At 40.0% G+C, this 23,162-nt stretch overlaps 1 protein-coding gene across 1 annotated transcript; it reads left to right on the forward strand.

Annotated features, from left to right (window-relative positions):
• Positions 1-2,061: 2,061 nt before the first annotated feature.
• en2a (engrailed homeobox 2a) lies at positions 2,062-4,780 on the forward strand (the record flags this gene model as incomplete). The annotated part of the gene is made up of 2 exons (XM_079489625.1): positions 2,062-2,548; positions 4,395-4,780. 2 exons carry the CDS (start codon positions 2,062-2,064, stop codon positions 4,778-4,780), a joined length of 873 nt encoding a protein of 290 aa, XP_079345751.1.
• Between the last annotated feature and the right edge of the window lie 18,382 nt (positions 4,781-23,162).

Here is a 23,162-nt window from a genome sequence, read left to right on the forward strand (position 1 = left end):
ACATATACTACACTTTTTTTTCTCCCAGCACAATAGCGTGCCCAGACAGTCGGAAATGTGGTATTTGGATTTCATATAGTGCCAAAGTGCTCATTTCGAGCAGCAGCATATTTACGCAAACCTATAATTTTCACGGTATCCAGTCCACCCACCCAATCCACACACATACAACAGGCCATTTAAAACATCACAAATTAGCCCCAATAAGATGGCAATTAAGGCGATATATATAGAAGATGGAACAGCAAATCTGTCCCCAAAAAGCTGTCAAATTAATCAGTTTAAATAAACAATGAAAACAACTTTTATGATTAGCACAAAACAGGCTATTATAAGAAATAACTGACTTCGTCAATAAATTCCCCATTATGATTCTCTCACTCACTCTTGGCCTGGTTTAATTCCTTGATGCCATTCTGCGCGCTGCCGGCCGATCGAAGAGGAAAGAGTTAACAATAAAGCACAGAGCAGAGGAATACAGACTTGGGTGTTGGTCAGCAAAGTTACTCAAAGTTTTGTCTTTGGCGGGACTCTGAGCAGCCTGCTCCAAACAGTTTGTTTGCATCACTGATTTCCTTTAAAGGGATATGGACCCAATTCTTGTTAGAGCGCAGCGCAGCGTCACGACAAGCATGCAGGCAATCAAGAGATTCCCTTTTGCACTTGAGCACCGGCATGGAGGGGGGGTCACGGACGTAACGGAACGTTTACCTAAAAATAGCCGATCTACAAGCTCACAATGCAAAAATATAATCTACACGGAGTCAACAAAGCATGACGCATTGTGGGCTTGTAGATCGGCTATTTTGGCAAAGAGAATTGGTAGGCTATAGGCCGGCTGGCTAGCTATACAGATCGAAAATGTAACCCAAGTATAGCCAGGTATGCCTATACACGGGTCCGTTTATGTGGTTACATTTGTAGTCATATAAGACTCAAGTTTAGCCCTAGTTTAACTCGTTTAGACCTACAACATTTCAGATATCATAATAATATTTTTTCTTTACTTTTTTCTTCAGATATAGATTATCATCGATGTGCCTATACCGTAGCACTGGGGAACTATACATCTCTCTCGCTGTTAAAAAACCTATAGCTCAGTTTAATGAAATTATTGTAATCACACAATCGTATTGGAATTGGGACGAGCAGTTTTGTATTCTATAGGACTAGTCCAGTCCAAAATGTAAAGGTTGTGTATTTAACCAGATCAGGATGGCTAAACCTTAAATGCACACGATATGACCTGCAGGACTAGTGTGAGTGTCAGATTGTTCCTTTATTATTATATATAGGCTATAGTAGATATATTTTAAGCCAAATAATGAATTATATATATATATATATATATATATATATATATATATATATATATATATATATATATGTGTGTGTGTGTGTGTGTGTGTGTGTGTGTGTGTGTGTGTGTGTGTGTGTGTGTGTGTGTGTGTGTGTGTGTGTGTGTGTGTGACGCGTACGGTAAAGCCTAGCCCTAGTCTCTCAACGATGTATTTCAGGGACTCTTTCCCTTTAGTAAGGCGAGGCTGAGCGTTTGTCGATAGCTCTCGAGTCACAGTCACGTGGTTACGTTTCCCCAGCATCATTGGTCAAAGGCACGTGTCGGGGATAGCGGTGGCGACGTCACTCGGGGGCTCGTATTGAAAATAAGAACAAAACTCCAGAGTGAGAGTATTTCAGGATCAGTTAGAAGCCTCTTTATTTACCCTTAGTTTAGTTTAGCCACTGTTATTGATCACAGTGCAAACGGATAGCTCTTAATTGGATGCGCAAATGAAATATGGTGTATAGCTCTATTTGACACCATGCCGATATAGCCAAGATTTGGTGGGAATATATATGACACAAAAAAACAATGTTTTTCTCAAAGGACACTGCTGCAAGAGTTCGCATGGTGTCCAATGCACTCAGCAGTAGTATTTGAGTTGTTTCCAATTTGTTTTTTTTAAAACTCGTAAATATTTTTTTCGTAAGTTCTTTTTTCTTTAAATTCTTCGCGAATTGTATTGCGGGGGAGCAACAAAGGGGTTAAAGTGAATCAGTATGGAAGAAAATGATCCCAGCATCAGAGACGCGGAGCGGCAGGAGTCAGAGGATGAGTCCATTAACAGAGACATCCTTCCCCTTTTGCAAGCACCTGGAAACCCGCCGCCGCAGATCCCCCATCGAGTCACCAATTTCTTCATCGATAACATTTTACGACCGGACTTCGGCCGGAAAAAAGATGGAAACAACACAGCCCGCGACGAAAATATCAGTTTGTTGTCCGGAGAGAATCACAGCCCGGCAGCGCCTCGGACGGAGCCGGTGGGCAGCACGGAGGGAACCTCCACCCCGCATACGGTCACCGCCGCGAAGAAGCCAGCATCACCCAGCCAAGAGTCCCTGAAACCCCGCGGGGAGAACGGAGACCAGTGCCTAAGTTCAGACTCAGACAGTTCCCAAGCCAGCAACAAACCATCAGCCAAACAGCCTATGCTCTGGCCAGCGTGGGTGTATTGCACCAGATACTCGGACCGACCTTCGTCAGGTAAATACCGTGAGACCATGCATGCATATAGGCCTATATACTTCTTGTAGCAGCCTATCCTGAAATAGCCCGTAACACTGACCCAGAATGCCTTGACCGAGTTCGCAAAGTAGAGCAGAGCAGCCAGGGCGAAACGTGTTGCACTTGCGCTCAATGCCGAAAATATTATGCCTATATGGCACACAAAAAAAACAACTAATTTCGTTGATGGGGTTTCGCAAATATGATTTTAATTCCATATAAGTGCAAATCGCAAAGTGTAGCCTACTGCGAACAAAATCATTGTTTTAGTCTTTACATGTCAAACATGATATGGGATGGGAGTAGCTATAGCACCAGCCTACCAACCAAATAGGCCGTACGATTCTGAGCTGATGAGCTTCTGATGCTACGATAGTTTTAAACTATCGGTAGAACAGCACTTTAAAATTGTGAATTTATTGTTGGCTACATTGTGTGCGATATCGTCTCCTTAAATTGTTTTATTTACAAATATAGGTCTACAGCAAAAAGAAAAAAGAATCAAGTTTAAAGAACGGATTCGTGACTCACTCGACACATCTTTCCGACAAAGTTATTAATAATCTTCAGCCAGGCTACAACCTACTCTCGTGGCTGCATGGGTCCGAGCAGTCGCGCATATTAATCCTGGGCAAACGGTCGCGCACAGAACTGTGCGTTTCGTATCTTTTCTCAGAAAGAGCCAATTCATTTGGAACCAGTATAGTTTTGTTTGGGATTAATTAAATATGCAGCATGCTTTGACAAGGGATGGCCCCATATGTCGGTCATATAGCCTTTAATAGCCTATAGGCTATTTAGCTGCAGTGAGAACAGATTGTGCGTTCATAATATCACATCTTTATTTTGATAAACTACACAACAATTTATTTTGTACAATCAGTACAATGGTATATGTTTGCGTTTTAAATAGATTGTTTTAATGTTGCCTATCTATAGTACGGCATGTTCTCATGCATTATGCAACACGCCAGAGTAGCCTAACATTTATGGCTATACTCAAGCAGCTTCTGGCAACAAATGTGCTGATGTGGAAGAATCGCGTTACTGGTTTATCTCTCAAATTATACCTTAATGCATTCACCAAATATTTTGCGTTGAAACAACACATCCGAGTGGAAGATGCACCTTTAGATTAGCCTATACCAAATCGCATTGGCTCGGCCTCGGTGTGGATGGAAAATTAATGTATCGTCCACTGATCAAATTCAATTCCCTTTTGAAACCGTTGGAGTGACTTAAAAACAAATTCACCAATACAGATTCTTGCATAGGCCTATTCGCCTGTATAATACTCACTGGTATACCTAAATTAGGCTATAGCCTACCAACTTTAGCTGGCAAAAACATTGCTTAAGCTGTCAACAATAGTTGCATTGATGCAAGCTTATCTCAAATAAGGGTTAATATTGTCTACTATAGACGTATGCATTTGAGTGTGACAGAAAGCGAAGGAGGGAGGGAGGGGGAGAGAATGGGAGGGGAGAGAGAGGGAGAGAGGGAGAGAGAGAGAGAGAGAGAGAAAAGAGGGAGTCATGACTCGTATTGTCTTCATTCTCGCAGTATCGTGAAAATGTTTCACAAACATTCTTTCTCCATTTGTGCACCATTGCAAAGTTGGAATGATATAAAATCAAGCCACATGACATTTTGGCTAAGATGTCTGATTTAATAGCCAGGCTGCAAAACGTTTCCAACAACCACTGGATGTAGGCTAGAGAGCTACTTTGGCGTGCTTTAGTGGAGCCTACGTCCATTAAGCCTAATCTTTAGTGTGAGCTTTCTATTGGTGCTTAACACTGGTGTTTTTCTTAAAACACTATAGGGCCAAGATCTCGAAAACCAAAGAAGAAGTCAGCCAGCAGCAGCAGCAGCAGCAACAGCAACAGCAACAGCAGCAGCAACAGCAGCAACAACAGCAACAGCAACAGCAAGGAGGACAAGCGACCACGGACGGCCTTCACAGCGGAGCAGCTCCAGAGACTAAAATCCGAGTTTCAAACCAACCGCTACTTGACGGAACAGCGGCGGCAGAGCTTGGCACAAGAACTCGGCCTTAATGAATCTCAAATCAAAATCTGGTTCCAGAACAAGCGGGCCAAAATCAAGAAAGCCAGCGGCACTAAAAACACACTGGCCTTGCACCTGATGGCACAGGGACTGTACAATCACGCTACCACGTCGAAAGACGACAAATCAGACAGCGATTGAGCTCGACGAGGATAGGAAAATCGTATCAAGCCTACAATGCAATAATTTCATTGAAAGAAGGGCCAGTGTATAGACTATACCAGCATAAATTGATGAAAACAAATTATATAGATATTTCTGCAATATCATGTCTATAAAAAAAGATGTATAAATGTAAAGGTATATGTTTTCACTGTATGTATGTTTTTTTCTCTTTTTTTCGGTTTTTGTTTTTATAAATGCTTATCATTTTCATTCTCCATTCAACTGGCACGTGACGTTTTAGATCTGTCAGTGAAGTTAACTTGCTTAAGTCCAAAGAATATTTTCTGCTGCATCCAGGCAACTGTGAATTTAAATAAATGCTAACAAGATTTTTATTTCCATGGTTATTGGTTTTATTAGTGTTTGGTGTAAAAATGGACATATAGCAAGGGTTTTTTGAGTGTCAGTTGCAGATCAAATTTGACAGGATGTGAATTTTGATAAATGTTTTTTAATCCACAGAAGCAGTTTATAATATCATAGGCCTAAGTGACCGAGAGGTAGCGATGTATTTTTCTTTTTACGTCATAACAAAAATGCTAACTGGCCTATAGCTTATTTGTATGTGGTTACTTGTCTCATGGCATCTAAACAAAGATCATTTCCTTTCAAGATGTGCGTCTTCAAACGTCAAAAACCAATGCGTGAGTGCAGCTATAGTTTTAAAAGAGCAATATAAGTCTAATTTTCTTTTGTAGCTTAAATATTTTCGACGATTTAATGCTGCCCATGAAAGTGATCAAGAAACAAATGTGTAGCATATAGCCTATTGACAATGATGATTGCCCACGCTTACATTCTTGACTACTTTGTGTCAAAAGCAGGTTTTGGGACGTTCTTATTAAATCTGTCTATATACATTTTTTTATTACATATCCATATATCATAAAAAGATGGAAAATCAGTTAGTGGCTGTATTACAAATGTTTGGAAATCTCTTATTGTTGTTGAAAAGACTTCATATGTGTATTTATATAGATTATATTATTGAGAAAAAAAATCTATCCAATGACCAGTGTTGCTTTAGAGTAGCTATCTGAGGTGTTTACACTGCTTGTTTATCTTGCAATAACTTCTTTTTTTTTGTGAATGAAAATAGTTTATGGGGCCTTTGCATGAAAGCTGCAATTTGTTGTACTTGGGCAAATAACTGTGTTTATAAACTCTGGTCTTTGTTGACAGAAAGTATGATGGAGATATGTTATAAGACTGTATCCATACCAAATTGTGGACTTTTTTGCCTTTCAAAGTGTTTTGTTGTGCATCTGCAAAAAGTGTGTATGAATTAAAAATCCACCAAACAGAACACACTTTGCCTTAAAGTTCAAGAGTGAACTTTTTATGAAACAGAACTGTGCCGAAATCAGAGAAGCAGTATTACTTCAAATGCAGACTATTCAAGTTTATTGCCTTTATGAAAACTGCTGGTATGACATTATGAATTTACTCATCAGCGTATATCTATCTATATGAACATGTTTAAATAAAATTACAACACAGAGTTGTAAGATACAATGCTATTTTTATTTTATGTTGGAAGTATTCTTTGGTATAAATGTACATACTTTGTATAATGTATTAATTGTGTAATTAACTGCCTCCTGGAAAAACTGGAAAAGAAAAGTAAATAAACTTTGAAGATTATACACACACCGTTTTACAGCATCTTCATGTAGATCAAGGACCCATGCATGGCACCTTGTCAACAGAGGCAGAAAAGAAAACAAATAATAGGCAAAACTGATGCACTAATGAGCTCTTAAAATTATGTCAAAATACAGAACCACACATTTATTATTATTATTATTAAATGAAAAATATACATCAGAAAACTTTGCATCTTGCGGAACAAGTTTTAGATCAGTGTTGTTTGATGTCATACTCTATACACAAACATAATCACAAACATCAGTAAATGGCCCTACCATGACAATCCTTTAAATGCAAACACCCACACATAGTATATGGGGCGGTGAGGATCACATTTATGCTGGATCAGTTTCATAGGTTTTCACATTTGAAAGCATTTGCAGTTGTAGCACAACAGTGTGCGAGGGGAAGCCTCGAACAATTCCCAGGCGTGTTGCTTCCACAATGCCTTATCTGCATTTCCATACTTGCGCCGCTAGTCTTCAAACGCCATGTCTAACGGCCAGTGACTAGCATTATAGGGGATAGGGTATAGTCTTCGAGACGGCCAGTCTCCCTTAACCGCTCCTGAAAAGAGAGCCTGCGCTTCTATCACGAGGCAGGAATGGATAACGAAAGGCGAGAATGAGAGAGTAGGAGAGAAAGAGGGAGAGAGGGAGGGAGGGAGAAGAGAAAGAGCGCAATGAAGGTCAGAGCCTGTCATGGCTGCAGGTGGCTGGTTTCCCCCCCGCCCTTAGTAACCCATTCTCCACACACAGCTTTCTCACCCACCAACTCACACACTCGCTTCCCCTTTCCCCTCCCCTCCCTCTTGCTCTCTCTCTCTCACACACACACACACACACACACACACACACACACACACACACACACACACACACACACACACACACACACACACACACACACACACACACACACACACACACACACACACACACACACACACACACACACACACCAATGCTGATTCCGACATGCATACCGCAAAATCCAGAGTGTTAATTTAACCCTGGGAATGGACTCGTAAGGGTTTTCTACACTCTGGATTTTATAGTGCCCTCCTCCGCCACACACACACACACACGCACGCACGCACGCACGCACGCACACAAAATGTGTCCCCCCCCCCAAACACACACACACACACACACACACACACACACACACACACACACACACACACACACACACACACACACACACACACACACACACACACACACACACACACACACACACACACACACACACACACACACACACACACACACACACACACACACACATATATATAGCCAGATTCATGCACATGTACAAAGCCCTGTTGATTCGTACCTTCATTCCATTTCATTTTCCAAGAGCAGCTTTCATCAAAATTGACTGAAAAGTTCCCAAAAGTTTTTATTGTATGAATAACATGTGGGAAGACAACGGATAAAGGTCTAGGGCTATACATATACACCATGTGAGAAAATACTCCCAAAAATAAGACAGGCTTATCTGAGAACATATTAAACTCTCAAGTCTCTGTGGGTCATATGGTCAAGTGATTTGGGTTCAGGGTTCTTATGTCTCAAGTTTTACTCTTAGTTTAAACTTTATGCATCTGGGCCATGGAGACAAGAGATCTGTGTTGTATTATTCCACCATATGTAGTACAATTCTTGAGTTGTAGCCTTTTTGAACAGAACTTCACAGAATAAGATACCAGTTGAGATCTAAAGGTGAAACCATCAAAACTCAAAAGTATGCAGAAAGAGTCAATCCCAAGTATTGTTAGAATTTGATTGTGGTAGGCCAAAACTTTCCAAAAAGAGCAAAGTCCGCCCGGTGTAAGATGTAAGTGAGAGGAAAGCTAAACAGATCACAGAAGTATCAGTGTCTATATGTTCAAACACAAAAGGTCCATCCTGCTATGACCTATCCTATACCCCTCCGTCCCCCCGTACCCCTACTGTGTCATTTACCCCCAGTTTCTAAACGCTTCCTACGGACTGAGTGGAATCTGCTCAGAGGTGCCTGGGCTTTGTGGCGGAAACATAATTAAAGTGGTGAAAGATGTAAAAGGTAGAGAATGGGGATGACATCAGGCCAATTTCACACTTGGCACTCGAATGGCTAGGTCCAAGCCAGGACTCTTGCCTCGCAACGTAGATCAAAGCCCACTGTCATCGCACCAGTGCAGGAGAAAGGACACCTAACTATGCTAATCCCCAGGACGAATATATTTTAATCTTGTTAGAATACAAGTTAATGCTGTGGCTCAGTGACTGAACGTTTTCGGCAAAGATGAGAGCCAGAGACAGAACCACTTTCACCATTTTCTACATGAGCTGCCCCTGTACAGCACTGGCCGAACAGACTGGTGCAAGCTTCTTTTGGCCAAATTCAAAACTCATCAGCTGCATCTATGGAGCAGATACCATTCATACACAGAAGCAACCGTTTTCATTACGAACAATGTCGGAACAAACATCAATCCCAGTGGATGTGTCAGTGACCCTGTCTGAAACCCCACCAGGTCACCTAACATGCAAAGGAAATGAGGATTTTGTGGTCTAGTTTGTCCTCTCTCACACCGAGCGCTCCTTTCTCAATAGCACCTTGGTAACCCTTGATCTCTCATGTATGGAAGTCAGGGCGCTGGGGCCTGCAGAAGTTGACTGGCCAGACAATAGCAAGCGGATGCTTTCGGGAAGAGTCACACTCAGGCAACTCTCATTTCACACACCGTGTTTGAGTGAACCTTGTTAAAAAATAAATTAAATAGAAAAGTTTTAGGAATTTTCAATCAAGTAGGCTATCTTTTTCTTGCTCCAGGAACAAGGCAATGTTATTTTTGAGGGTAGCCTCGCTAGCCCCTCCTATGTCCAGCTTTGAGGGTTTGTGTAAACACAAACATTGAAGACAAAAGTGTGTAAACACAAACATTGAAGACAAAAGTGAGGAAGCAATGATTGGTCAGAATGAGATGATGTATGTTGACGTATGATGGTAAGAGCGCCCCCTCACTTCACATGGGTGTGATTTTCCCCCCTGTGTGTGTGTTATATACTTTCTCTAAGAGTGGACATTTGTGTTCTTCAAAGGCAACGATAATGTGACATGGCATGGTAAACATCACCCATAACTTCAACTGGTGCTATATAGCATTCGGTTAGTGATGGACAAATCGGCAATGGACAGATCAGAGGCAGGCGACAAAGACTATTGTCACATGACATTGACAACAAACAGGAAATGCTTTTAATCAAAATCTGTTTAAATCCCTCTTTAGATGAAAGTTGCAGCAGTTATTTTTTCAATCCAACATATTTTTCAGTGGATTACACCAAATATAAAGTACTGGTGAAATTACTTTGTAATAATAAGGTAACGGACAGCAAGTAACAGTAAAACAGCCCAAACTCCTGTAACACCCTTCAAGGCGATTTTGTAGAAAGAGAAGGTCACAGCTGAAACTAATGTGAAATGATGAATGAAAGCATACATTAAAAAAAGATACATTTCCATGAACTGATGAACGTGATGTTCTGGGGGGACATCCTGAAACAAGTACTTATTATGTCAATGAATTAGAATGAATTGTCTGATATCTTTTCACTGTCCCACAATGAAAATGTTATGAATGTTAATGTTGTTGAACACAAAAAATAATAGCAATACCATGAAGGTTGAAACCCCAACATAATTAGAGACATTTAAAAGTTAAAATGTTTACTGTTAAGTACCCAAATTACATAAGTGTCATAAAGAGTTAATTGTGTTCTGAAATATATATTCATACTTACCCTATTATTTCTCTCTCTTTGTTTTGCTCACTATAGTACAAATTATACATTTGATACATCAATGATACATATGTTTTCTTGAAATGAATCTGTGCCGTCATGTAATGTTATACCTGGCACATTTGACTGCAGTTTGATTTGTTGGGCAAAACAGAGCTAGACAGGGTCAAGGGCAAATCCGACTCACCTCAGGCCCCCAGGTCTCTCTGGGAGCTGGCCTGTCACTCACTCTGTGGTTAAGCATCATGGCTGACAGAGGCACAAAGAGAGAGCTCGACGCTGCATCAACACCAGCAACATCATCACCCAAACCTATCCTTGGAATGACATCTTCCTCCTAGTCAACCACCCAACCATCCTCTACGCTGGGGGGGAAACAGAGATGCACATTCACATAAACAGCCAATGAAAACATGTCATAGCATGAGCAGGGATGCCTAAAAATAGAGATTTTCTTCCGTCCCCATTTAACCTATATGATTTTCAACATATTGGCCAGTGCATCCTATATGGATATTAGTCACAAATATGTATAGGTTTTAATTCAATGGCGGCGATGCAAAGAAGGAAAAGGATAACATTTTTCGAAGGGTTATTGAAACTGTATTTACAGTAGAAACATCCGCAAACCATTTCATATGGATCTCTCGCTCATTAACACAGCATGTGTTGTGTTTAATTGCTAAGGCGATGTATAGAACCATTTGACAAAGGGCATAGGATTCCCATGATCAAGGTCCATACTATTCTACTCCAAGCATGATTTGTTCATTAAAAATGAATAGTATTCAGAGATACATGCAGTGATACTGCATGGACAACTTTGGAATACAAATGCTGCAATGTACCATACTGACAGTTCTATATCCATATTCTATGATACTGCAGGAAAAAAAACACAGTCTGGATTATGTTATGAAGTGCAAAAATAAAGTATACCTAAACATATACCACCGCCCATATTCAAGTGATACCGCTCACTAAATTGGATGAGCTGGATTCTAAAGTTTACATGAATAACACAAAGATTTTATTTTGAGTCTAACGCCTCTATTTAACAGGTAAATGTGTGTTAGTGAAGGAAAATAAGGCAATCCATATATTTAAGTAACTCAGAATGTTCTGTATGTACTCACAGCTGAGAAAATATTTTACCAAATGAAAACTTTGGTCCCCAAACCCGGTAACTTTATGTGGTCGCAATAATACTAACTCCCTGGGGAACTGTACAAACAGCACCAAAAGCTCAAATCCATAATTTGGCATTCCAATAAATGGCAGCCTGCCAAAGCACATGGCAAAAGGTTCCCAAAATCTTTCCATTCTCCAATTCATGACCATGAGAGCTCAGCATGTGCATCTCTCACCCCAGATACTTGTTTACAATCTGAGAATATCGTAACCAAGTGGTTGGCTGGAATACACTCAGGAATCACCTGAAAATCCATTTGTTAATGAGTGAACTAATTGTAAAATACAGAATGCGAATTAACAGGGCACACTGTACTACTACCATTCACTGTAGGCAGACGACACTGAAAAATGCACGGCTGACTTCATCATAATTCATGTGCCATTTATGTTATCGTATCATAAATGAAACCAACTGGACATACAGTATAGTAGAAGGCAGAAGCATATAAGGACGGCCTATGGCTCAGTCGAGTGGTGCCTTATCCCATCGTAGTGGGCGTTTTCCCCTCACTCACGTTGCTGCAATGGTGCCATTTTACTGTTCCATGAGTGGCAGGCGAGAGGGCGGGGTGGCAATGGCAGCCATGATGGCGGAATCACAACACCCACTGCACAGAAACAGCCTCTGTATCCGACCGCTGCTGGCTACCGCCATGAAGATAATGTTCTAGATTCATCAAAGACAATTACCACCACATCAGGCTACATTGTGATTCAGGCAAGGACAATGAATGGCTGCTGTATTTGATAAGAAATAGAGAATAATAGCACGAGCACAAGCAAATATTCCATTATGCACACCGTTAAATATTTCTGAAAAATATTGACCAAAAATAAATATTTATCGTGTAGTAACTGCAAGAATATCCTTAATGTAATCATATTAAATGTTATGGCCAAAATGAGAATCGTGATAATTACGCCTGAGCCTCACTAGACAGAAATGTTAAAAAAAACATTAGCAAATATACAGTAATATATATATAGTAATATGTGTGTGTATATATATATATATATACACACACCTGTACTTTTAATTTTTTTACTTTTATGAAGATTTTATACGTTATCAGCATTAATAATCGCCACGTTGCACTCCTCTGCAGCATTGAAACCATATATTCTGTATACAACTCTCCTAATATAAGAAGCATTCATCCATGACCAAAAAACACAGTACTGTACCAACAATTAATGTTGAAAAACATTATTTTAAAATATGAACAGGAGTTGTTTTGAAAATGATTAAATAATATTAACATTTCTTTGCAAATATTTTAAAACCACAATTGTGTCTACTTGTCACATAGTAGGTACATAGTATCAATGTTTACTTACAGAAAACCTGTTGTCCGAAATGTCCAAAAGAAAAAAAAAAGAAGTTTGATAGATTGAGATCTTGATGGATAAAAATAAACTTGCTTACTTACAAGAATAAATAGCTACAATCAAGCAAGTACGCAAACAAACAATGTTTTTGGGGAAAACATTGCCCCCCCCCACCAAAAAAAAAAAAGTCAGGGAAATCCTTCATAATCGTGTGGTCCAGGTGGAGGTTTAAAAAGATTACACACGAAAATAAACCCAAAGGTGGAAGTTTTGCCAATATATTCATTCTCATGGTCCCTTCGGGAGATGGTGTAATATGTGGGTCACAGCCATACCCCAGCCTATTTTCCCCACCCCCAACCCAGGAAATTACGGAAGAAAAAAAATGTCCGGTGACCAGAGTGACTCTTAACCAACTAAATTTAAGGGCAAAGTTCAGCATGTCCCCTTGGCAACGCCCTGGAAACGGGCAACGGTGTCTAGACAGGTCATGGTATCACCCACCCCCCTAAAACCCCGGAAGGAGGTGTCAGCAGCAGCCAAGTACAGGGTAAATAGGATAGAGGGGGGCGGCCTTTGGCCCCCGCGAGGTCGGATCACCACCTCCACCCTTCGCTGATCAAAGCGCGAGTATCATCCGTGCCAGGACCTTGGTCAAAGGGGGCAGGGTCGGGAGATGAACTCTGCGTTTCTGTAATCTGGACGTGTCCAGACCCAATTGTCTTCTTTCACAGCCCAGAATGGACCCTTCCGGTGCCACTGATTACATTAGGGAGGAGAGGCTCCTTTCACATGGGGCACCCAGACAAAAGAGGCGCTTCCTTGCCCCTCCGCCATCTGGTCCGAAAAATGGGAGAAAAGGTCCCAGGAAAAGAATAAGAACGGCACACAGCCTCACAGCACTTAAATGGAAAGGGATGCTGTTTGAATAGATGGCAGGCTGGACAGATAAGCAAACATACAGTAAACCCTTATGCATTTACACAGAGACTGGGACCCAATCTGCATGAGCAAATAAGGCTCTGATGGGCTCTGATAGACAGGGGGTACAAACTATAGGAGGGCCTCGCAGAAATTGATTTTCGCTGTGCACGGTGCATGCAGCTCAACTACTCCAACAACACATGTATGTTATGCAAATCTTTTAAACCCAAAGGCTGTTCATCAAGTCAAGTTAATGTATGGCGCACAATAACCTCAGAGTCCAGGTGGGAGCGTCATAAACAGTGTGTGTGTGTGTGTGTGTGTATTTATACTGTACACACACACACACACACACACACACACACACACACACACACACACACACACACACACACACACACACACACACACACACACACACACACACACACACACACACACACACACACACACACACACACACACATCAAAACACAGCTCAATGTATACATTCCATGACCGAAAAGGAGCAGGAAGTAGAACATCTTGTTTTGCCTGCCCCTTATACTCAAACATAAAGAAACAATATCAATATCAACAGTTATACCGTAACTTAACCACATGAACCATAGCGTCCCTATTCTGGGACAAAGATTTGTCGAAAACAGAAGATCTACAAGCTCACAATGCATTGTGAGCTTGAAGATCGGCTATTTTCTGTAAAACTAATATTTATTGTTGAGGGGAAAAAGGAGGAGGGGGTCTGGTATAGGTCACCGGGGGACTCCGATCAACCAAGTAATACTTAACAAGCAATACTTAAGGTAATATGACAAATAAGAAAAGAATAAAAAACAAAAACATGCACAACAACTTCATATACTGTGGTCTGTTTCCCAAACAGTGGGTCGGCACCCATTTGTGGGTCGCGGACCCATTGTTATGGGTCGCGAGTAAATATCCCTGTTTTTTGTTTAATTTTTTTAATTATTATTTCTAAAGATTTTCAAAAAAAAAAATTAAAATAAGACATTTTTAATCATTTTATAAATAAATTCAAAGAAAATCCATAATAAAAAGTTTAAGAAGTAGTGAAAATTGTAAATATGCACGGCTATTTTCACTCCCCCGTCCTGGGGAGACACTACTAAAATGTTTGGGATAAATGCTCTAATTATTCTTTCTTTACATGTTCTCACAAACCTTCAAAATCATTCTGCAGAGAATTCCACAGTTTGAGACAAATAACTGAAATACACATGTGTTTAGTAGTCAGTGCGTACCAATAGAACTCTAGCATGGATGCATCCGATCCTATGCAGCAAACATTTGCCGAAAATAGTCGATCTACAAGCTCACAACGTGTCCATACTTATAATGTCTCAATTAAATCTTTAAGTTTAATTAGTCCTGACTTAATAAACAGTCTGTTGGTTTGTTCTCTTGAATCCACCTTATGAATAATTCTTACTGTTCTTTTCTGCCATAACAATGGCTTCATGTTGCTCAGACATGTTACCATGTACTTCCAGAGTAATTAAGATATGGAAAAACAAGCGAACAGTACAGAATTCACATTGCGTTACTTACTTTGCTCTTTGTGTAAAACAAATATACTCTTACACCTTTGATTTCCATGTCAGTTTGTCATCATGCTATATGGGATTTCCATGTTTGTCATCAATATTAACCCGCCCGGCCGCCCCACCCAAAAAAATCCCCATCTAAATTCACATAGGCCTACTGTTTCAATATCATCTCCATAGAAAATACATTTGTTCAAATTTATTTATAACATATTTTCATCTTTTAAGTTTGACCATTCATGTAAAAAGTGTATGCTCCAAGTCCGAGTTTTGTGGGAATCTCAGACTTGCAATGACGTCATAATGAATTGGACACTTTTTGCTGGTAATACATTTGAGATTAAGTCCAAAGGGAAGCACGCACATCTCAAGACAGGTATCATACCTGACGAAGACCGGTCCTGGGTCCAAACGTTGTGTCTAATATACAAGTAACCTGGGAGCTCCAGAACTGCTTTCCTTTTTCAATGTACGTATCTTTTGTTCAGCACCTGTGGAATTGACCTATAGCTAAGCCCCTCCCCAAACTGCTATGGTCCAAGCATAACATGGTTTGACAAACCTCTCCACCAATAGTTTTCCTATATGATAAAACATTGTTTTAAAAAAGAAATGCCACGCACATATTTTTCCACTGCATATAGAAGGCCTTGTTGATGGATTTGGAAGAGATTTTGAAGGTCTGGTTCAAAAAATGAACCAGTATTTAATGTTTAAAATCCATGATATTTACATTGGAATGAATGAGCCTGGCTGGAAAGTGTCCAAGTGGGAGTGTCTAAGTGGGAGAGGCCGGGTCTTAGCTATAGGTGAATTGTCTTGAGATGTGAGTGCTTCCCTTTGGACATAATCTCAAATGTATTACCAGCAAAAAGTGTCCAATCCAGTATGACGTCATTGCAAGTCTATTAACTTTTTGTGTAAACACAAACATTGAATGCCATTGACAATGAATAGCCAGCTTTGAGTGTAAACACAAACATCGTGTAAACATCAAAAAATAGGAATTAAAAAAATTCCAAAAAATCCAAAAATTAAATGGCGGACAAAGTACTCACATTTCCATTGTGTAAACAGTAAACACAAAACATCGAAAACGATGGTGAGGGCGCAAATTGTGATTGGCCGGAATGAGATGATGTATGGTGATGTATGATGATACGAGCGCCCCTCACTTCACACGGGTGTGATATTTAAGTATCACATGGACAGGTAACCACTAAAGACTAAAAGTTTGGGTTTTACTTTCTGTCTTAGTTTTGCTCCTTCAACAGTATTCCCTGACATGTATGGCTTGTTAATCTGAGCACAGTTTAGAACATTTATAAATTTACAGGATTAACAGGGTCTTAAATGATGAAGCCCTTGATCTTAAATGTTATCTTTGTTAATGAGGAGGATATGGTGAAATTGCTCACAAGTTTTATATACCCTAGGGCATAGGAGCAAAACAACAAGAAAACATAATTCATCTCTTAACTGGAACTGGTAATGTGGCTTTCAAAGTGCAACAGCATGCATAGGCCAACATCAGAATATAAAAGATACTCAAGGTCAGTAAGTTCAGTGTTAGAATATCCTGTGTGACATCCATTCATGGGTAAGACCCACACAGCCTATTGTCCTTTTAATCTGTCTGTAACTGGCAACTGCAGAGGTGTAATAGACCAACAGCATAGATAGACAAGCACTCAACCTGCACAAGAGTCATTATCTTGTTGTATTTGTTTATATATATATTCCATGGTTTTAGATATCTGTGTCATGCTAACTACCCAAGGACATTTTGTGGGATATGCGATTGATGTAATGAATGATAAAGTTAAAATCATGCCTTAAAAGAATATCTCGCAGGACATCAAGTCATGCATAATGTATACATGCAGGTCAGTTGTTTCTCTTAGCTTCAGACTCACCTAAACTGTCTATTTACCATTTTATCTAATTACCTACACTTCATTTCTTAATTCCTTCAGCGCCACTAGATCCTAGGATCTATAGTCATTCCTCCCAATTACTCACTTTGGTTGAACTATAGCATGATTGTTAGCATGACATGATGTATACTAGCGTTGATGATGTTATGTGATGTGATTATTGTATGCCTTTAACCCATTTTGACCTGAGATCAGATTCTAAAAATGTCTTCTACATCCTGACAGTTTTCTGACAAAGCTATGTTTCTATGTCAGTCTTCGATTTTTCAAAAATAGCAGACCTACAAGCTCGTAGCGCGCCACTCGGTGGCGCGCTATGAGCTTGTAGATCTGCTATTTTTCAATAGCTAAAGCATAAAATAATGCTAACACCAAAAGGGGTTAAATGTCTTGATTAATTGAACACACAGGACCACAATGGAAACAAGCCCATAAGGCTTTTTGTGTTATCCTTTTAACAATCATTGTAAAATCGTATACACCTCTGTACTATTTGCAAACTGATTGTTTTCAATCAAACAATCAATCAATCAATCAATCAATCAATCAATACAATCAGAAACACTTTCATTTTCTTATAATATTGTGTTTGAATATTTATTTATTTATAACTATTTTGTTAAACTGCTCAAAAGCAGTTTAATTAAATGATTACAATATGGTTATTTAATCATTGTTTCACTTGTCAGTTTTAGTATTACAACCAGAAAAAACCTTATGAGATAGAATTATTGCTCTCCTCCTGGGCACATCACTGCTTGGAACTTCAGATTCAGAAGCCAAACTGGCTCAACTTTGACAACTACGGTATCTTTATAGCCATGAAGTTACTCCTTCAAATCAATCCCAAAGTCTTCTTCTAGCAACAAACCCTTCCCACCGCCTACACTTTCTTTTTTCCCCCTTTCTTTTTTGAGCGACAATCACAAATCACCCGATATATTATGCATCGGAATAATTCTATGCTAAATGCTACAACAATTGGCAAGAAAGAAAAATTGTTCTGTCACTGCTTTACTCCAAGCTCCAGAAATATGCCCCAGTCCATTAGGGGATACTTATCATAAGACATTCAAAACACCAATTAAAACATACATAACTCTTACCCAATCAGTCAAGCAGTCAATAAACACCATGCACTACTAACAGATGTGAGGCATCAGGCAGCTTGGCTGTTATTATCCCTTTGCTTCCACCTTTCTTTTCATCTTTGAGTCTCCGTTCTTCATCTGGCTTTTCTCCTATTAAGAGTTCTGAGATATTTCCCACTCGTTCCTTCAGACCTTCCAAGCGTTTCCTTCCCCGAACGGGACCCCTGCTGTGCCCCAAAAAGTTTTTTTTTCCCCTATTGTGATCCCTTCCATAAATAAAATAAATAAATATGTAATGTACAATATTTTGATCGGAGCATTGCAGCTTCACACTAAATTATGTATATAGCGACGATGGCAAGGTGGTCAAAAGATATTACAGATAAAATATGCTACATATACTGTAGACAAGTTTTATTTTGTAATCCTTTAACTTCTTCAGGACAGCCTGGCCTATGAGTACAAACATGGAATGGAAAATGAGTGAAACTAGAGGTTTCAAGGTCTTAAAACTAAACACCTGTTACACATGTGATAACAGGCTCTTCTTAATCTGCATACAATCATAACAGTAATATGTTTAAAGTGTTTTGGTGGTGGATTTTGTCCTATAGTTCATACCAAGTAACTTTAGGGTTTTAAAGTTTACATAGAAATGAGTGAAACCAGAGTGATCTCCCAGAGATGACCACTCACTGTGATCTGTCTGTACAAAAACTCAAGTGAAAGATAATCATCATTGTATACAAACTATAATACATATGCACTGTATTCCTATAGGCCTGCGGTTCGCAAACATTTAATTTTCAAGGACCCCAAGCATTTAGGCCATCGACCTCCACATCTCTGGAGAGTTACATGCAGTCTTGTAAGGGTCAAATTAGCTGGGGGTTCCTGGACCCTACTTTGACAACCACAACTAGACAAATCAGTGCAGGCTGCACTGGGCGCAATTATGGCTGTGGTGTCACATTAAGCGCATCTTGACACCGCAGCATTGGTTGTGTACACCTGGCCTACAGAGCTATGTCTATGGGTACCATAGCAGCAGTCCATGGGTCTAAGTTCAGACAGAAATTAATAGATGGACTTTTTTCACTGTATTTTAATATACAGCTTTTGTCCCCACAACACGTCTCAATATTTGCCATTGACAATGAAAGGAGAAATTAGGTCAAATGTCTGCCAAATATGACGTAATTTTTTGGCAACACAAACATTAAATGCAATTGACAACAATGAAGGGAAAATTCACGTCATATGCAGACGAGCAAATCGGCTAACCAATCACATATACAGCTTTTGTCCAACCACGTCTCAATATTTGCCATTGACAATGAAAGGAGAAATTAGGTCAAATGTCTGCCAAATATGACGTAATTTTGTGGCAACACAAACATTAAATGCCATTGACACTGAAGGGAAAGTGTATGTCATATGTAGACGAGCAAATCGGCTAACCAATCACATAAATTCAGTTCTTCATGAGATTATGTATGATGATGTATAATGATAAGAGTGTCCCTCACTTAACACGGGTGTGATTTTTTTAACCTATTATGTAGGTTATGAACCCATCAATATACCTGTACCAATACAGTGTATACCATTCACTAACTTTGGTCTTTAATCTGAAAATCCATCACATACAACGTAAAAGGACAATACAACACTCTGAAGAAGGACTGACCGAGAGAAAGACATTGGATCACACATACTGTATCTCAGTTTGGACTCTGTAGTATTAATCATGTTTGCAGTCTTGTTTATTGATCACGTAATCTAAACAATGAAAACTTTAGTCATGCCTGTCTTTCTCTGGGTTAGTCCTTTGGTAGTGCTACTACCAAAAGTGTTTTATTGATCTGTTTGTCCATTTCTGAGAGCACCGGGACTCTGAAGAAGCTGGCAGAGGCACTAGTGTGTTAGGTAGACTCAGAAAGTTTTCTTTTGGCTTGTTTACAATTATTGACAATTGAAGAAAGACCATGGTTTACAGTGATTTTAGAGGCATTGTTAGGCACAATGCAGAAGGTCTGACACTCCCCAATTATTATCTATCGTATTAGCCATTATGAATGTGAAATGAATCAAGAATGCGCAATAATTGTATGGCCTATTCCGCACCTATAATGTTAGCAGAAACAGATCTTGTTGGATAGGTCAAACAGGGATAGTTTCAAGACAAGCCGACTTGTGTAGTGGTACTGATGTGATGCGGCCACAGGTGTGTTTTTATGTAAGACTAGAGCGGTGCCCGTGTTGTGATGTCAGAACAGGCCAGATCCATATATGGAGATATAGGGGTGATCAGGTCCAGAGCCCGGGCAGAGGCTTTTGTGCTGGTTCTGGACAACCGGAAATGCAGAGTACCCGTTCCACCCATCTGTCTGTGTCCCTTTTATGCCCATATATGAAGATTTCGGTATGTGTCTCTCTGTGTCCCTTTATACCTATATATGGATGGACATATTCTGTATCAGGCATGCCCAAATATGGAGTGTTGTGATGTCAGACCAGGCCAGTTTATGGAGCTCTGTGTCAGGCATGCCCAAATATGGAGTGGTGTGATGTCAGAATAGGCCAACTCCATATATGGACCCTGGACAGGGGCCCTGTCCAGAGCCCGGGCAGAGGCCGTTTGTGGCGGTTCTCGACTACGTAGCACAAAGAGACAGCAAAGAAACCTTAAGACAAAGATATGGACCTGCAGAATGGACTGTCTAATAAGACAAACAAATAGAAATTAATTGTGCTATATGATCTACGCTTACAACCACTTGAACATCAGGTTGGCCAAAAACAACAGACATCCCGACGGCCTTTGCCGCGTGTCTTCTCCCATCTCTCTCCCCATTTCCTGTCAGTCTACTTTCAACCTATCAATAAAGGCAGAAAAAGCCAAAAAAAAAAATCTTTAAAAATAAAAATCCCTCCCGAGCCCACCACAGCTCATACCATGCCCGGTGGGTCTTATGCTAAATTGTTTATTTTCGAAAAGCCCAAATGGGCTGCCGTAAAAAAGGCAAACTAACACTAAGATCATGCTCTGAGCTCTGCTCAGGACGGAAGCATGCATTTTTTGACCTCTACCACTCGTTCTTGGACATAATAACATCTTCACCTTTAAGGCAAGAAAATGGTTAGTCCGGAATTCTCCTTTAACTGTCTTGCTCAGAGACACATAGATACAGTATGCTGGGCAGGCCAGGATGCAAACTGGTGACCTTCTTCTGACTACCGGACGGCCTCTCTACCCACTCAGTTACAGCCACCTGGGGCATTCATCAGCAGACTACAATATATAGTCAATCTGAGAAGATATTATATGCACTTCATCATACTGTAGGTCCATAGTTCGCTTCCTGGTTGACATAGAATTAGATCCATCTACAATATTCACCGCTGTCTCTCTCCAAGCTGTCAGATCTTTCCAACTGTCTCAATAGCAGGATAATAAACAGAAACCCCAAGGGTAATGGACTGCCCACTTGGCTGGAAAAAACAACGTATAATATTATAATACTTTAGAAGTCTTGGAACTGGAATATAGACTACAACAATACAGTATTAAATGTCTTTGAATTCCATGGTCCATACAGGATATGGCCCTGAACCTATACTTCTAATGATGTGTTTCCGTTCATCCAATCACAAACCACAAGTGATGCCAAGTGTCTCTGCATGTGTATATGTGTGCGTGCATGTTCGTGTGTGTGCGTGTGTGTGTGTGCGCATGTGTTGAGAGGATAGAGACAACTGGCAGATGCCATCTCCATTTTACAACTCAGGGACAAGTGAGGGGAGTGTGGAATATAAAGAGGGCAGGTGGCACTAGTCAAGTGAAGGAGCACACTGTCCCACTTTGCAGTCTCTATAATTAATCTTTCTTTCTTCCATGCCAATCTCCCAATGATGTTATCAGTTCTTCTTCCAGTATATTTATTATTACTTGCGGTAACAAAACAAGATGGAAACAACGTCTTCAATCCTATGGAGACCTGAGAACAATGTTCCAGGGAGGGACTTCAGTCACCGTGTGAAACCAACAAGAACAGACACGGCGACACCTGGCATTTCTCAGTTAAAGTGTGCTGTTGCACACCGCTGAGCATACGGGCAGAGCATGCCTCTTAATTGTGCTAGTTTGAGCATACGGACTAGAAAACATAGCCTATACAAGTATGTTTTTTTATTTTATTTTGTATTAACAATTTCTTGCAAAGTACAACAAGAGCATAGCATGTGTCAGGCCTTTTCCGAATGACAGGTTGAAAGTTGTCAATAAACATTACACCAGATTTTTCCTTCATAGTAGAATTTTTGTCACCACCAGAGGTTTCAGCCACACCCAAAGCAAAGAAAAAGAACCAACAGCAAGTATTGCGAATACAATGTATTCTTGGTGTACACGTACGATTGCACATACAAGCTGTTATTTGCATACAGTATCATCAAATCAGTCCTTTATGATTGTAGCCAGCCACCTTAATGGTTTATGTATGGCATTCCACCCCCGATCTCCCTCAAAGTCTACTCCCCTCTTCCAATGTTCTAATAAAATATTGTCTTAATTGGCGTTTCTTAATTTTCTTCATTCACTTAAGCATAATAGACACTTGTTTATCAAATGGTCAGAAATAACCATAGACTGTAAAAAATAATGGGCAACGCAAACTTGCGATTGAGTTGTGCACCCACCCAAAGACCCATTCTGAGAAAGGCAAAACCATGATTATGCTTTTCCCAAACTTCAGAAGCCAACAATATTTGTGAGCTCACAATTCATTCCAAAACACTACCACTGCGATGAAACTAAAACTCTTGTACTTGAAAAGAAAAAAAGGACATCTGGACTTGAATGGTCTGTACAT

The sequence above is a fragment of the Electrona antarctica genome (genome assembly GCF_951216825.1).
Source record: "Electrona antarctica genome assembly, chromosome: 20".
Lineage (NCBI taxonomy): Eukaryota > Metazoa > Chordata > Actinopteri > Myctophiformes > Myctophidae > Electrona > Electrona antarctica.